This window comes from Myzus persicae, unplaced genomic scaffold (assembly GCF_001856785.1).
Source record: "Myzus persicae strain clone G006 unplaced genomic scaffold, MPER_G0061.0, whole genome shotgun sequence".
NCBI lineage: Eukaryota > Metazoa > Arthropoda > Insecta > Hemiptera > Aphididae > Myzus > Myzus persicae.
In genome coordinates this window covers 222,137-237,221 of record NW_019102160.1, presented here as the reverse complement: position 1 = coordinate 237,221, position 15,085 = coordinate 222,137, and the positions used below count along the sequence as shown (strand labels likewise).

Below are 15,085 nucleotides of genomic sequence, written 5' to 3'. Positions count from 1 at the left end.
TTTTTAATAATGGACAAAAATGTGTCCTATTATATCACTAAAATCAAAGAAAATTATTTATTAAAAATTGCAGTCTGTTTGATTTTTCAAGTGAAAATATTTGTATCAATATTTTTAATAACATTTATGAGGTAGTAAAAGTATTAAAGCACTAAGGAAATTAATAAAATAAATATCGTAAATTGAGAAGAGTTTTCTGAAGAAAAAAAAAGAAAATATTGATGTTTACATAGATTTATACATTTTAAATTCAGAAATTCAGACCATATCCTTGATTCAAACTGATACATTAATTTAACAATAACCATCGTTCATATTAATAACAATTATCCGCCATTTATGACAATTAAAGAAATTACATAGATACAATTCACATAGATAAAAAAATAATTAATATTATCACAATATCATATATTAAGCGTATTATTGTATCCCCCGATTCCGGTTTTAGAATATAGTGCCTACTGCCTATACATTTTAACAATCAAAAATTGTTTTGACAATGATGTTTTTACTTCATATTGTAAGGTAAAACTTACAACTTTAAAAACGTTGTTGAGACTTGAATAATAAATATCGAATATAATTTTGAGGTAACAATATAATTCTCTCGATACTACTTTGTATGCCTCTTATTTAACTTAAAGGTAAGAATATTATCTAGGGCACCACCTTAATGCATTTTGTTTTAATATTTCGAGTTTCAAGCAATAGTTATGAACATTTTAAAATTCTCCTTAACATAAGATCCTTCGTATTATGCCCTAGTAGGTACCAATTTACAAAAAACTGCTAGGATTTAACGCCAGAATAATTATTATTGATCTTATCGTGGTTTCAATATTTCATTATTTGTCTCCATACACTATGATCAGCTCCATTACCAGTCTCGAAATAAGTGATTGGAGTGTGACTAAGACTAAGCCCAGAGCCTCTCAAAAAATCCAATGCCTTCCAAAAATTAATTTCAAATGTTTAACGTCTAACCAATTAAACCACCCACAATCAATACAACTTCAATCATGTAATACTTATATAAAATGTATGCTTATTGTAAATATTATTTTATAAATTAACCCAAGAAAAACAATAGTAGGTACCTACCAATAAGTAAAATATTAATTTATTTTCATTTTTTATTTTAATTTACTTACATTTTAGAATCTCAGCTAACTACCTATTTGTTTTCTCTCTCTGGCCCACAAGCAAAGTAGACAAAAAGTATTCACGCAAAATCATTATTAATATATTTTAGAAAATCGTGCATACCAAAATTCATAAGGAATAATATTTTTGAAGGTTTGACACATCATTTTGTTCAAATATTTTCTGAAAACAATTTAACAATCTAATACACATTTAAATTTACTATTTTCAACAGTTACATTTTTTATTTTTCAAGTCAAATAATAACAAAATATAAAATCCTTAAAAGTATTATTCTATATAACTTTTATAGTATATGATTAAGGTTACTAAAAAGTTGTAAACAACGAATAAAAAAAAAAACGAAGTACGCGAATCTACGTCACGCACGGGTCTGAGAGCGAAACATATTATAATTTGAGCTGATTTTGTAAAATAGCATTTTCAAAATTAATCGAAAATGGTAAGACGTGTTTGAAAAATAGTTGAAAATGAATACATTTCTTTAAAATGATACATTATTTTTGATGACGTTTTTGCCTTACTTTCATGTAATAGTTACAGGGATTAAAAGTGCAGGATCTGGTCGCTAATTGTTACATATGAGAAAACTTACACTCGTCTAAAATCTAATCCTTCATCAGATCCGCTCTATTGGAATTCCTAGATGTGGATGCAGTAGCAGCTTAAATGTACCAATATCATCAGTTATCCCTTATCCACAAAAGCAAATCGATTTTTTCTATTTTTGATCCTGATGTATGATGTGTTAGCGTATTATACTTCAAACCTAATCGACCAACCAGTACAACTATACTATGTATAGTTACTAGTTAGGTACTACTTATCCGATTATCTAATTGTTTAAAACCACAAATTTTGAAAAAAAATTCGTTTCTAAGCAGTATCATTTTTCAAGAAATGCTCGTTTTGGAAAAAACCATACTTTTTGAAGTTTTTCACTCCTGAAAACCACAATAAGCTAAAACATTTTTTGAAAAAAAAAAATATCAAAAAATCTCTAAGACGCTTTACTATACAGAGTTATGCCACAATATATTATTTGCAGCATATAATACTGTATACCGTGAAGATATTTTCTTCTCTACATCGTGGTCATAATGATGGCCGATTGCTGTTCCATTTGCACCATAGAGTAATAATATATTTGCACTGAGATCATGAACTAAAATATACTTACATCTTAAGAACCAAAAATGAATACGGAATACTTTATGTTGATAAAGTATTATCATTCATGCTCAGCTGTTTGGTATTTTTGTGATTATTGTTTGTGAATACCAAAGTTGTGACATAGAAGATAGAACAATAGAACATAGAACATTATGTTCTTTGGTTGCGAGTAGAGAGCCTAGATAATATAGATTATTATCTAGGCTCTCTAGTTGCGAGTATGAAGAATACACAAACTTCTACGTCATAAGTCATAACATAGAACATCTATGGCTCATAAAAATGAATTTGACTTTCCAGTTATTTTTTTTTGTTGTTAAATGTTGAAAAACTTAAGAGGACGCTACCCATGCATTAATAACTGTACTGCATTCTACACGTATGACATAGAACATTTCCTTTCACTAGTTTCAATAGTGTGCTGTTAGTTTTAATATTAGAGTGAATTGATCAATTGACTAAGTTATTTTCAAAGATCTAGGTAAGAATATTATCTATGCTTAAGCGTGGGCGGATTTTTGGATATTTTAATTTTCAAGCGAGATATATGAGCATTATGATTCGTGTTGTTTCACATACTCGTATCTTGCTTGAAAATGAAATTATCGGAAATTCGTTGAAGCTTAAGCATAGATAATGTTCTTACCTAAAAGTTTGGTAATACTTAAATTCACTCTAATATCAAAACTAACGGCACACTATTCAAACTAGTGAATGAAAATTTGGTATGTCGTGTGTCGGTGAGACGGTGACAACAAACGCGTCACGCATGGGTAGCATCCTCTTAAGGGTAATGCTGTACATAATTTTCAAATCTTAGATACACATAAATGTCATGTATCTACGGTATTCATAAGCGTAGCGTGGTGAATTTATATGGGAGGGGGCCTACAGCCTTTTTAGTTTTTTCCTTCGTGGTATTGACGAAGCTATCGGAACTTCTTGCTAATTTCTTCGGCAAAAGGACTATAGCCTATGATATTAAAGTACACAACATATATTTTAAAAATGTAACTTAAGATGAATTTAAAGGAACAAAATATAAAAGTAATAGGTAGGTACCACGAATTAAGATATATATATATATATATCTTAATTCGTGGTAGGTACCTACTTTATTATGTTTTAGTTCTCATACATGAACGTATAAAATAATACAATTTTTACACAGGGGGGCTATAGCCCCCCCCCCCCCACACACACACATTCTACGCCTATAACAATATTAGTTAGGTACACTAAAAACACAAAATAGACTTTTGAAAACGGATTTTGTGTGGAAAAAAAAAGCGGACACAATGATAAGTAAAGAGTCCCGACCTTATCTTCTAAGACCGTCTCCATGACTGAGATTAAAGCACTGAACACTGTTAACACAAAAGTCAAAAAGTGATAAGTGATGAGACGAGTACAAGACCCACGTGCTGAAACGCTTAACACTTATATTATACTTATCTATGCGCTTAATAGTAAACAGTAGATTTGTGGAGTTTTGTCTTCTGTATTGTCTCCCGTGAGTCGATTAGAAACTGAGAAATTGATCAAAGCAACAGTTGAAGCAGTACGTTTAATAGTATGGCACTGTAAGTTAATCAGTCAATTTATAATATTTCAAAATTCAAGTTTGAAATAATATTATATATATATATCACCACACAAATTTTAAAATGACATACGAAATAGTATTTTATAGCGTTTTGTGTAGTTACAATGTGATCAATTCAATTGGTTTTGATTCAATTTAATGGTTTTCAGACGGAATTCATCGTATTTCAACACGTCGGAAGAAATAATTGTGACCCCGTGGTCTTCTGAGTAAGTGAATGCATATTATGTATTAAGTTACATTAGCCAATAAGCTACAAACATTGTTAAACTTCAACTTGTAAGAGGAATTATGATCAATATCATCTAACATTCATTATAGTGCTATCTCTAAAATCCAGTCGTGTAATATATCTAGAAGTTTTGTTTTTTAAAAGAAATTAATTTTAGTTTCTTGACAACTATTTTACTTAACAAAGACAATTTAATAAAAAGATACCCTGGTTGGCCATTAGTTTTTAAACTAATTTATTCACAAACATTGTCGTAAAGGCAGGTATTAGTTAATTATTTTAAACATTTATAAAGTTGACTAATAAAGACTGCCCTTAGTAGTGTAACAAACTATTTATAGTTTTATTTGGTATAAAATTGTTTTGGATATTACCATTGTTTTATTTACAAATTTTAGTTCAGAATGGCAGTCACTTAGACAAGACATATATGGCAGTAAAGATGTACGGAACTACAAACAAGCTTTAAGAAAACTTTTATTATGGAAATCTAGGTAAGTAGAAAAAAACATTTTTTCTTTTCTAAAATTAAAAATAATTGTTCTGTTGTAGAGGAAGATCATTATGTCGAGGTTTATATTGCACTGAAATGATTTTACAAGTCATAATTAAAGATGTTCATTTTTATGAAGTTGATGAACCTACCAATGAAAGTGATTTAGTTCGTTTATATTCCATGGCTATAATGAAGTGAGACTTAAAAATTGTATACTCAATCAATATATTTAATGATTTTTATAATTTTTTTGTCAAAAAAGGTTTGTCAATTTGACAGCTGACATTTTTGGAAAAGGTCCACAGAAGTCTATGTATTATAGAGCTTCTCGTTTACAACTTCCATCGTGGTTAATTGATATGCGACACAAAATTTCACATGATCAAGATTTACCTACTCTAAAATCTTTGAGAGCAGCTATGGAATTTGCACTAGAATGGTTACAAGTAAGAAACAATCAAAGAAAATGATTATACTTGAAATGTTATTACCATTATGATTATTTTAGACACAATATTGGAACAACGATGATAATTTTTTAGTTATTGCAAAAAAAGTACACATACATATTGTTGATGAATTTATAGACTTATTGGAATTCTATTTATTAAGCAAAAGTCAAACTGACGCTGTTCTCAGGCAAAAACGATTAAATGTTTTGAGGTAAAAATAAATTGAGCTACATTAAAAAAATAAAAATAGAGCAGGTTATTTACATTAATATTATTGTAGAGAGAAGTTAAACATGTCTGAATGTTGTTCAAATAAAGAATGTGTAAAGAAAATGAAAGACCATTTGGCAATCAAGGATTGGTCTTCAGATTTAGTCAATGTATTTACTACACGATATTTACTTCAAGCTCATGAATGCAATGTATCTAAAGGTAGTTTTCTTTAATTTTTTTTTGTTTTTGTCATATCCATTGTAAACTGTTCATTTAAGATTGACATTTTATTTTTAGGTAGAATTTCCAAGGCAGATAAAGCAATCTGGAGTGTTTTACTTAAAACAATTAATAACTCAGGATTGCTGACAAACGTATTACATTGTTTGGTTACTCAACATTCACGGATAGCGGCTCTGTGGGTTGTGGAACTATGTATTGTTGTATATAAAAGTAGCAAAAAAATTGACATGAAAAATAATCAAAACGACAACTGTATGAACTGCAAACCTTTAAAATTGGATGCAAATCTTATTTTAAGAACTGCATTGCAATCACCGCATCCATACACTAATATATTTTTAAAATGGTGATTCTATAGATTATTGAAAGAATCAACTTTTGGTAATCCACTAATGTGTTTATTGCATTTCAGGTTGTTACAAATACAATTGAGCCCATTGAAAGTAAAACAACATTACAACATTACCAAATTAGTGGCATTATATACAGGCGAAATGAAGGTTTGCTCTAAAAATGTCGATCATAACATATTTACAGTCGATGATTTAATCAGCAAAGATGAAACTGATCATCAATCACCATGGTCAAGAGCTTTTGGTGAGTTAATATTTAAATAGTTGATTTATTTTGCTGAATGATTCTAATCGAGCATTATTAGACTATGAAATGCAAGGCATAGATCTGAGTATAATATAATTCCTTAATCTAATATTTGTCATTGGTATTTTAGTACTAGTTTCAATGTTCATTATTTATTTATTTTTATCTTAAAAATAAGTTCATATTATATCTTTTAATTTTTTTGTAAGAATTTAATTGGTTTAATATTTGTAAATGTATAGTTTTAATGTAATACTTCCATTTTGTATTTAATTAAATATTATTTCAATTATTTTTGTAGGCGGTTTTTTTCTTTTTGGCAGCTAACTCGAACAATTAGGTTTTAGAAAGGCATTTTGTGCAAAGATTGAAGAACTTTTCTCTCGTATATAGTTAGATATTTTTTTTTAAACAATTTATTTATTCTCATCAATATTTCTTGAAACTAGAAAAAACGTTAGGTAGGCTTAACATGGAATGTGTTTTATCTTTTATAAAGTCTTACAACAGTTGTTTTAACATAAAACTTTCTAAAGTAAACATGAGTTAATATGATCTAGAAAACATAACAAGCAATGGCACTAGTTAGATTTTTGTTAGAGTCATAGGCATAAAAGTTGAAGTATACAATTTAATTAATTGCCTATGTAATTAGGGTTTAAGTTGTTTTCTGTGCACAATTTTTTTGACATCAATTATTAAAAATAGAAAAATGAATATCTTTCCAATTTGCTTATATTGTATTGTTGTTTTTTTTTTTTTTCATATTCAGGTCAAATGAATTGGAGACAAGTACAATTTGGCACTACTCTTTGAACGTTTCCAAACTAATAAAAATTGTACACCCAAAAAACATCAAGATAATATTTCTTTTCTTTTTATATGTGTTTTTTTTTTAGCTTTTATAATTCACTAAAGCTATTTCTATCTGTGTAAATTTACTCTTGATGCATTTAAACAACTAAGAGTGTGCTTAAAAATCAGATAGAGTATATACTGATAAATATAACATGTAAACTATTTATAACAAATAACATAAAAAAAAAAAATACAGATATAAGAAAATATTACGGAAAGCATTTTATGACTGAATTGTTCTTGGGACAAATGAGTCGGTTTTAAAGAAGCATATTATGTGGTTCTTCTACATATCGCCTAAATGCTTGTAACCATTGTGCTCCCACAGCACCATCTACAACTCTGTGATCACAACTTAATGTAACTTGCAGTGTATCTTGTGCACGGGTTCCATTTGTCTTATCTGGTACTAGTCGTTGAGTAATAGCACCAATGCCGAGTATGCATGATTGAGGAGGATTAATTATCGATGATACGCTCTTAACACCAAACATTCCCAAATTTGAAACACTAAATGTACCTCCCTGTGATGAAAAAGTTCAAGTTAGGCTCATGTTACAAGGTAACTATATAAATTCACCAAGAAATAATAAATACCTGATATTCCTGGGGTTGCAGTTTTCCTTGACGGGCTTTAGCTGCAAGTTCTTTAACATCAGTGCTTATTGCTATTAATCCTTTAGTATCTGCATTGAATACAATTGGTGTTATCAGTCCTGTTTCAGTACTCACTGCCACACTTACATCAACTGCGTCATATCTACAATTAACAATATTTGTATTTAATTATTTGCTACAAGCTTAGAAAGTTTTCAGTTAAGTTTACTGTCTTATGAAACTATCCATCCAAGATGAGTTGGCTTCTGGAACTTTTTTAGAAGCTAAAGCCGCAGCTTTAATAATGAAATCATTTATAGATAATTTAACCCCTTCTTTTTCCAAAAGTTCATTCATACGTTTTCTTAATGAAACAATATTATCCAGGTTCAAATCTACTGTTAAATAATAATGGGGTATAGTCTGTAAATAAACATAAAATATATGGGTTATGTTGGTGAATGGTGATCAACAAAAGAGTAAATATTACCTGTTTAGACTCGAGCAGACGTTTTGCAATGATCTTTCGAACATTTGTCACTGGCTTATCAACAAATCCATCACCGCGAGTTCCATCAACGACAGCAGTTTTCTGACTATTGGCTATTGAAGCTTTGTCCAGATCTGCAGATTTTATTGAACCAAACAATCCAGAACCTTGGGCGATCGTCTAAAATTTGAATACCTTATTAGTTATAAAATAACATTAAGTTAATTTGCATAATTAGATAAGTTCAGTAATTCTTACGCTTAAATCCAATCCTTTCTCGGCAGCTAACCGTTTTGCTAAAGGACTAGCAAGTATACGAGATCCAATTGGAATTGGTACTGACTTAGTCGGTGCCGAAGTTGTTGTAGCTACAGGTGCAGGAGGAGGTGGAGCAGGTGCAGAAGTAGATGGTTTGGGTGATGGTGCTACAGGGGCAGGAGCACCAGCTGGAGCATTGTCCACAAAGTCTTTGAAAGCAGCAACATCAGATTCATTTTCTACTATAATACATACAAGCTGAAAACAAATAAAAATTTTTTAAATTTTTTTTATTATTTTATCTTTGAGTTGTAAATTGATTAAATCAAATTTTTTTGTTAATTTAAACAAATTAAACCTATAAACAGACGTTTCAATAAAAATACAACAATTATTTAGTATGTCGTTTTTGAAGTCTAATTAGTGATAGAAATAAATTTGCTTAATTATTTTTTTAATACACCAATTAATAATATCTTTGACCCTAATGCAAGGTCACAATTTTTAGTATATCCCCAAGATGACCCTATTGCAATATTGCATAATTGTTAAAAATGTAAAATACTTAAAATAGTAACATAATATAGTATTATTATGTACCTTTCCAACTGTAACATCTTTTTGACCAGCGGGCACTATGATTTTGGCAAGATATCCTTCTTCAGGAGTTTCAAAGTCCATAATAGCTTTATCTGTTTCAATTTCAGCTAGTTTGTCTCCTTCGTTTAATCTTTCACCTACAAGATATTTGTGAAAAATTTGATATTTTTTTCTTAAAGTATAAAGTATGTTATTTACCTTCTTTTTTAGACCAATTAATAATGGTGCCACTTTCCATGGTAGGAGACAAAGCTGGGAGAGCAACTTTAATATGGCTTGGGAAATCAGTGGCATAGAAACGATAGCCAACATTTTTTACGGATGGACGTCTACCAGTGCGCCAATGAATGGAACTCTGGCACCTAAATACCGCAAAGAGGAAAACAAATTATTATCCACTCAGTACCTTAAATAATTAATTAATCAATTAAATACCTATAAGCTTGAATAACTTTGATTGGACATTTAGTGGTAACTGTTTTCACCGTATTCCTGTTTAGGTTCCTTAACAGACGCACGTTGTTCATGATGGTGTTTGATCCAGACATACTGTATGATTATAGACTAAATTGGTAATGAAATTGTACGTTAAAAAGTGACAGTAAAATTAGCGCCCAAAAGGCAAAAATGAACTTCAAATAACCTCGAAGGACGTCCTACCCAGTTACAGCAGTGGCTATCAAAACGTTATCAACACATCATCGGTGAAACTGATAAAATCCGGCAAATCGACAGAGTAGCCACTGCCCCACTATCCCTTCTACAATACTGAACATTTTCGTAAAATTTATCGTCGATACCATATTGTATCGTTCTCCGTTTTTTCCAACATATTAGGTTTACAATCCTATTTTTTATGGATTTGAAGCAAATATAACGCGACTTTGTGTTTAATGAAAATAAAACATTCATACCGCCCTTTTAATTTTTTGTTCAAAATTCGATATGACAATTCCGTTAATAATGTTGACATACTTAATATACTTATAACATGATTTAATACTTGTATATACTTTTTAATACTACAAGCACTTGGTAGTAAGCACGGATATAGATACTATCTATATCCGTGGTAGTAAGTAGTCTATAACACTACAAGTTGTCAGTTATTGATCTGAAATAGGTATTTTATTTATTTTTATTATCAATTATCACGTTTTATCAGTAAAATCCACGATGCTTAGGATAGGTCATCCATCAAACAAGTAACTAATTATTTAAAATGTGATAACTAGTAAATTATTGGAACTTCGACGTCTGGTTCATACTCCACGTAGTAGATTGCGATTAAAAATTAAAATTATGAATTATGATGTTAAATATCGATAGTTAATAATTATATAATAGTTATATTATGTACAACGTAACGTCATATTAAATTATTAAAATATCTAGAATATATAAACATTGGTTATAAATATTTATAATCAATGTACAAACACGAAATTTTTAAATAAAAATAATACCGTATACAATTTATAAATGTATATATAAAGTTATTTCTACCTATATTAATATATTATGTTATACGCCTATTCTACAATTCAAGCCAACTACAGTGAACGGGTTCAGCCGAAATTAGTATGAATTGTAAAAATATATTTGTGCTATTTTGTGACGCAGTAACTGGCCACAGTCACGTAGAAGTGCTGAGGTTAGCTCCCGGATGGGTGACCACCCGGGTTTTTAGCTACAAAACATTTTACACGTATACAAATTCCCCCCGACTGTTTTTGGCATAGTAAGACATTTTTCCCAATTTTTTTCTTATGTTTACAATTTAATAATATAATATCATTTATTATTTAATGAGAAGTTATTTTTTTTTAATAAAATATAATTTTTTTTTCCATAAATATAATCAATTACACTGTAATTAGTGTAATTCCCTATTGGCTATTACATTTAAAAGATTGTCTAATTAATAAATAAAATTTATAAATAATAGTACTAGCATACTGTATTATTAGCTAGTAAGATTGAATTAATTTAAAATGAATTATTAAAAAAAATAAGTATGAACAAAGATGACGAAATATGTGCTTACTGCTTAGATATAAGTATATAACAAAAGAATCAGAAATTAAATGTTTTTTACAAAATATATCATTTTCATTTCGACATTTTTAGATTATATTTTATAAATTTTTTTTAACCTAACCTATATTTTACTTATATACAAATTGTTTAGTCATTTTTATTAGTTATTATTTATATTTTATGTAAATACCTGTATCAAATTACATTTACAATTATAATTTATATTTTTTATGAGAAAAAAATAATTTTTAGAAAATGGGGGGGGGGAAATGTCTCATTAAGCCAAAAACTGTCAGGGGCAAATTGTCCGGTTACCACATAACACCACTGGTTAAAACCTACCAACTCAAACAAATTACTTAAATAATATGTATAGGAATCAGTTTTTACTTTCTGGTACATTTCAATTATCATTTCGACGTAACACCTTATTTTGTTCATCAGTACCTATCTACCTCCTACTTTTTAAGTTCGTAATAGAAATAAAAAAGCTAAAAAGTAATGATTAGTTACTTACAGTAAAAAGTGTTCAATTTTCAGACACATAAATATTAAATATTTATATGTCTATGGTTCAATTGATGATGAATACAGTAACTATCGATGGATAAAAACTTTTATATGAATAGATTAAATGATATTTTTTTTAAACATAAATTTTACTGAACAATTACACACATTTTTGTTTATTATATACATACAGTAATGTGTGAAGGAAAAATCAGATTGACTCATTAATTTTTCCTTTTCAAAACAATCCTAGTCTTACACAGTTAAGTAAAAATCCATGCTAAAATAGACTATGCATTATGCAAATCAAGCTCAAAATCACCTATAGTAATTCTATGATACAAAAATGTTTCTAATAAATATAAAATAAAAAACTTTTTACCTTCATCGAACATGGTCGAATGTAAAAACACAGAATAAATAAAATTTATTTAAATTTCATTTATTCTGTGGTAAAAATATTTCATGAACAATAAAATTTTAACTTTTCAATGGTTCGAACATAGTTTTTTATTCTCTTACCCGGACACACTGTTAGTTTTTCTTGTTTACTTTTTGTTCTGAGTTTATCATAAAATCAATTTATCATTATTAAATTTATTGTTGTAAAATGTAAATCATAATAATAAATAAATAAATAATAACATTGTAACGTCGTTATTACATTATTACTGTTATTATCGTTTGTACCCTTACGTTAACTTAGTTACTCTAGCGAATAAACAAATAACAAAATATGTCAAATATTAATAATCATTATTGTAAATTGTGTTTATTTTTTACCTAGTACGGACCATTGGCAAAGTATATTTTTTCTTCTTTTTTTAATTAAAATTGTGATTCTCACCGAAAACCACCACCATGAGTAGTTCAAAAGAAAAAGATCCAGTAGTGTTGAGTTACGAGAATTTTCTCCTTCACGAATCTGATGTTCGTTTGCTTGTTGATGATCAATGGTTAAACGATTCTGTCATCGGTTTCTACATGGAGTACCTGAACACCGAAGTGTTCAAGAACAATCCAAAAGTGTATTTTATTAGCCCAGAAATAGTGCAATGCATTAAGGAGTGCAACTTAGATGACATCGCCGTGTTCCTCGACCCATTGGTCAAAGGCAAAAACTATTCGTACATCTTCTTCCCGCTGAATGATCAAGAACAATTGCAAACGGTCGGCGGTACTCATTGGTCGCTGGTAGTATATGGGGCACAAGATAAACGTATCTTCCACATGGATTCAATATTTGATTCCAATGAGAAACAGGCGAGAAAATTAGCACTAAAGCTGAAATTTTATTTTAAAGACATTGTAGACATCATCACACCATTGGCGACAAGACAGCAACAGAATAGTTACGACTGTGGAATACACCTTATATGCAACGCGGAAAACGTTGCGCAATTTGTCTGTGCAAACTTAGACATACGCGAAGTAGATCCAGTGGATGTAGATGATCTGCAAAATAAACGTACTAGTTTAGTCAATCTGATTTACAAATTAGCTAGAAGAAAAGAGATTACATAGGGCCGTGTTGAGATATGTTTTAATATATAATTATTACTAATGTATATTTATTTATTTATTTTTTTGTTCCTAAATTATTGTTTTTAAATAATTTAACACATTGTTTATGAAATTTAATAATTTATAGCACTCTTAATAGTTTTATTGCTATGTAAGACTCTAATTGGAAAATGATCTTGATTAGTTCATTAGTATGTAATGAATTAACCTCACCATTTCATTTTTTTTTTTTTTAAATCATAATATTATATTCTTTTATAAAATTGATCTTATAATAATGTATTTTATAAGCACACAATTAATATTTTGTTGAATTTAATTATTACTCTTATATTTTTTTATAATATAGTTTGAACAAGTAAATAGTTAATTTATTCATTTTATTATTTCAGTAAAAGTTAACCAAAATTGATGATTTAATATAGGCTAACAAAAATTTTTTCTGCAATTAATTGTAAACAGAATTTTCAAAATAATTCAATGAAAAAAAAAACATACATTTTGAAGAATTTAATATTGGTGTCAATTGGTTATGGCTTAAGTAGATATGGGAGGAGCTTAGGTGATTTGAAAATGTTGGTAATTACTACTGATGTATCAATTTAAATAATTTATTGAAACGGTCCAAGTACTGGTATAATAATTATTTATGGTTTATAAAAATCATTCTGGATAGGTATCTCAACATTTAATATATATATAAAATAATTTATAAATGATTAATAATTAGTGCTAAATTTAGTGTAAACATCTCAGGTTAATCATTAAACCACACTGGGGTGATCAATTTGATTTTTAATAAAGTATATTGTTATAATTACAGTAGTCACTAGATAATTTGAAATTCAGGGGACCGAGTTCAAAATTCTATTTACCGACTGTTTGAATAATCGAAGGAGAAAAATTAATTCAAATTAAAGAGAGATAAAAAATTTTATAGATGTATTACGTTTATTTTGACATTTACTTATAAATAAAATTATTAATTGATATTTATTTATTATGCATATTATTAAAAAATCTGTTATTTTTTTTTGTGAAAAATTGTTGACCACAATCTGGTCCATAGCGTTGTCTTACTTACTGATACCATTGAAAATTGTATCGCATCTTTTTTCGTCCATTTCAGATTGCTCAAAAAATTGACGTTATCCTGTCATATAAATAGTTTGACATAATCTTTATATATATGAATTTACATATAACCGTGTTTAAAGAAATTCGAATTGTAGAGTGTGCCTCACAAACAGACATTTCTAACTATAGAGGGGACCGGAATACATGTATTTTTTTTCTAATTATAGAGGTTTTCTCAGGGGACTTAGCGTTTAGTTGGATTTATGGAGTTTTTCGAATTATTGAGGTTTGAATTATCGAATGACTGCTGTATTTATAGAAACCAAATTGATTATTTAACAATTATTTGGTTGGAATACATATTTATGCTTGGGCCTTTACATATAAATATAGAGCTGTGGAAGGTACTGGGTAATTTCAAACACTTATTGTACTTTTTTTATGTTTAATTTAAATTCAATGATAAAAACGAAATAAATACCAAAAACGATTCTGAGCAAATACTCGCTGTCAGCATATTCTATTAAGTATACTTTATGATAATATGGTTAATGTTTATATTGGCATTTGCCATTTGGCATTTGATAGTATAGTAAGCGTTGTATAAATACAATATAAATAGGATTAAAATCTAAATATGTTGAAATTATCATTGTGTATAAAATATAGTAATATAGGCATAAAAATTGTTTAGTTCCTAAAATAAATATTTCTGATTTATGACAAAATAACTTTTATCGTTATTCTTCGTTAAAATATCTAATTTCCAAATTTGAACTTCAAATGTCTATGAAAAAAAATTGTCATTATACATTGAAAAAAAATATATTTTAGTTTCAGTATGAAGTTCTATGAACTAAGAGGAACACAAATGTTACCTATGTATTATGTATATTATGTATTAAATTTAATTTTCAAGCTTTTTAAAGAAAATCAGGTTTGAGTAAAA

General features: G+C 28.5%; 3 protein-coding genes across 3 annotated transcripts; 2 read left to right on the top strand and 1 right to left on the bottom strand.

The window, feature by feature from the left end:
* Window positions 1-3,719: 3,719 nt before the first annotated feature.
* Window positions 3,720-7,231, top strand: LOC111031421. The gene is made up of 10 exons (XM_022311342.1): window positions 3,720-3,923; window positions 4,096-4,155; window positions 4,577-4,672; window positions 4,731-4,868; window positions 4,937-5,120; window positions 5,183-5,337; window positions 5,407-5,558; window positions 5,637-5,928; window positions 5,995-6,179; window positions 6,955-7,231. The coding sequence occupies exons 1-10, from the start codon at window positions 3,916-3,918 to the stop codon at window positions 6,996-6,998; spliced, it is 1,314 nt and encodes a 437-aa protein (XP_022167034.1). The 5' UTR covers window positions 3,720-3,915; the 3' UTR covers window positions 6,999-7,231.
* Window positions 6,583-9,685, bottom strand: LOC111031420 (dihydrolipoyllysine-residue acetyltransferase component of pyruvate dehydrogenase complex, mitochondrial-like). The gene is made up of 8 exons (XM_022311341.1): window positions 9,421-9,685; window positions 9,184-9,347; window positions 8,986-9,122; window positions 8,386-8,643; window positions 8,128-8,307; window positions 7,867-8,060; window positions 7,638-7,800; window positions 6,583-7,564 (listed from the first exon to the last, which is right to left on the bottom strand). The coding sequence occupies exons 1-8, from the start codon at window positions 9,531-9,533 to the stop codon at window positions 7,301-7,303; spliced, it is 1,473 nt and encodes a 490-aa protein (XP_022167033.1). The 5' UTR covers window positions 9,534-9,685; the 3' UTR covers window positions 6,583-7,300.
* A 2,445-nt stretch (window positions 9,686-12,130) lies between these two features.
* LOC111031441 (sentrin-specific protease 8-like) lies at window positions 12,131-13,348 on the top strand. Its single transcript, XM_022311366.1, has one exon. It carries the CDS (start codon window positions 12,397-12,399, stop codon window positions 13,057-13,059), a length of 663 nt encoding a protein of 220 aa, XP_022167058.1. The 5' UTR covers window positions 12,131-12,396; the 3' UTR covers window positions 13,060-13,348.
* Window positions 13,349-15,085: the final 1,737 nt, after the last annotated feature.

Coding starts and splice junctions, on each gene's coding strand:
- LOC111031421 (XM_022311342.1), top strand. Junction 5,338..5,406: donor AAACGATTAAATGTTTTGAG/GTAAAAATAAAT, acceptor ATATTATTGTAG/AGAGAAGTTAAACATGTCTG. Junction 5,559..5,636: donor TGAATGCAATGTATCTAAAG/GTAGTTTTCTTT, acceptor TTTTATTTTTAG/GTAGAATTTCCAAGGCAGAT.
- LOC111031420 (XM_022311341.1), bottom strand. CDS start 9,533: ATGTCTGGATCAAACACCATCATGAACAACGTGCGTCTGTTAAGGAAC. Junction 9,348..9,420: donor AAAGTTATTCAAGCTTATAG/GTATTTAATTGA, acceptor TGCGGTATTTAG/GTGCCAGAGTTCCATTCATT. Junction 9,123..9,183: donor TAATTGGTCTAAAAAAGAAG/GTAAATAACATA, acceptor AATATCTTGTAG/GTGAAAGATTAAACGAAGGA.
- LOC111031441 (XM_022311366.1), top strand. CDS start 12,397: ATGAGTAGTTCAAAAGAAAAAGATCCAGTAGTGTTGAGTTACGAGAAT.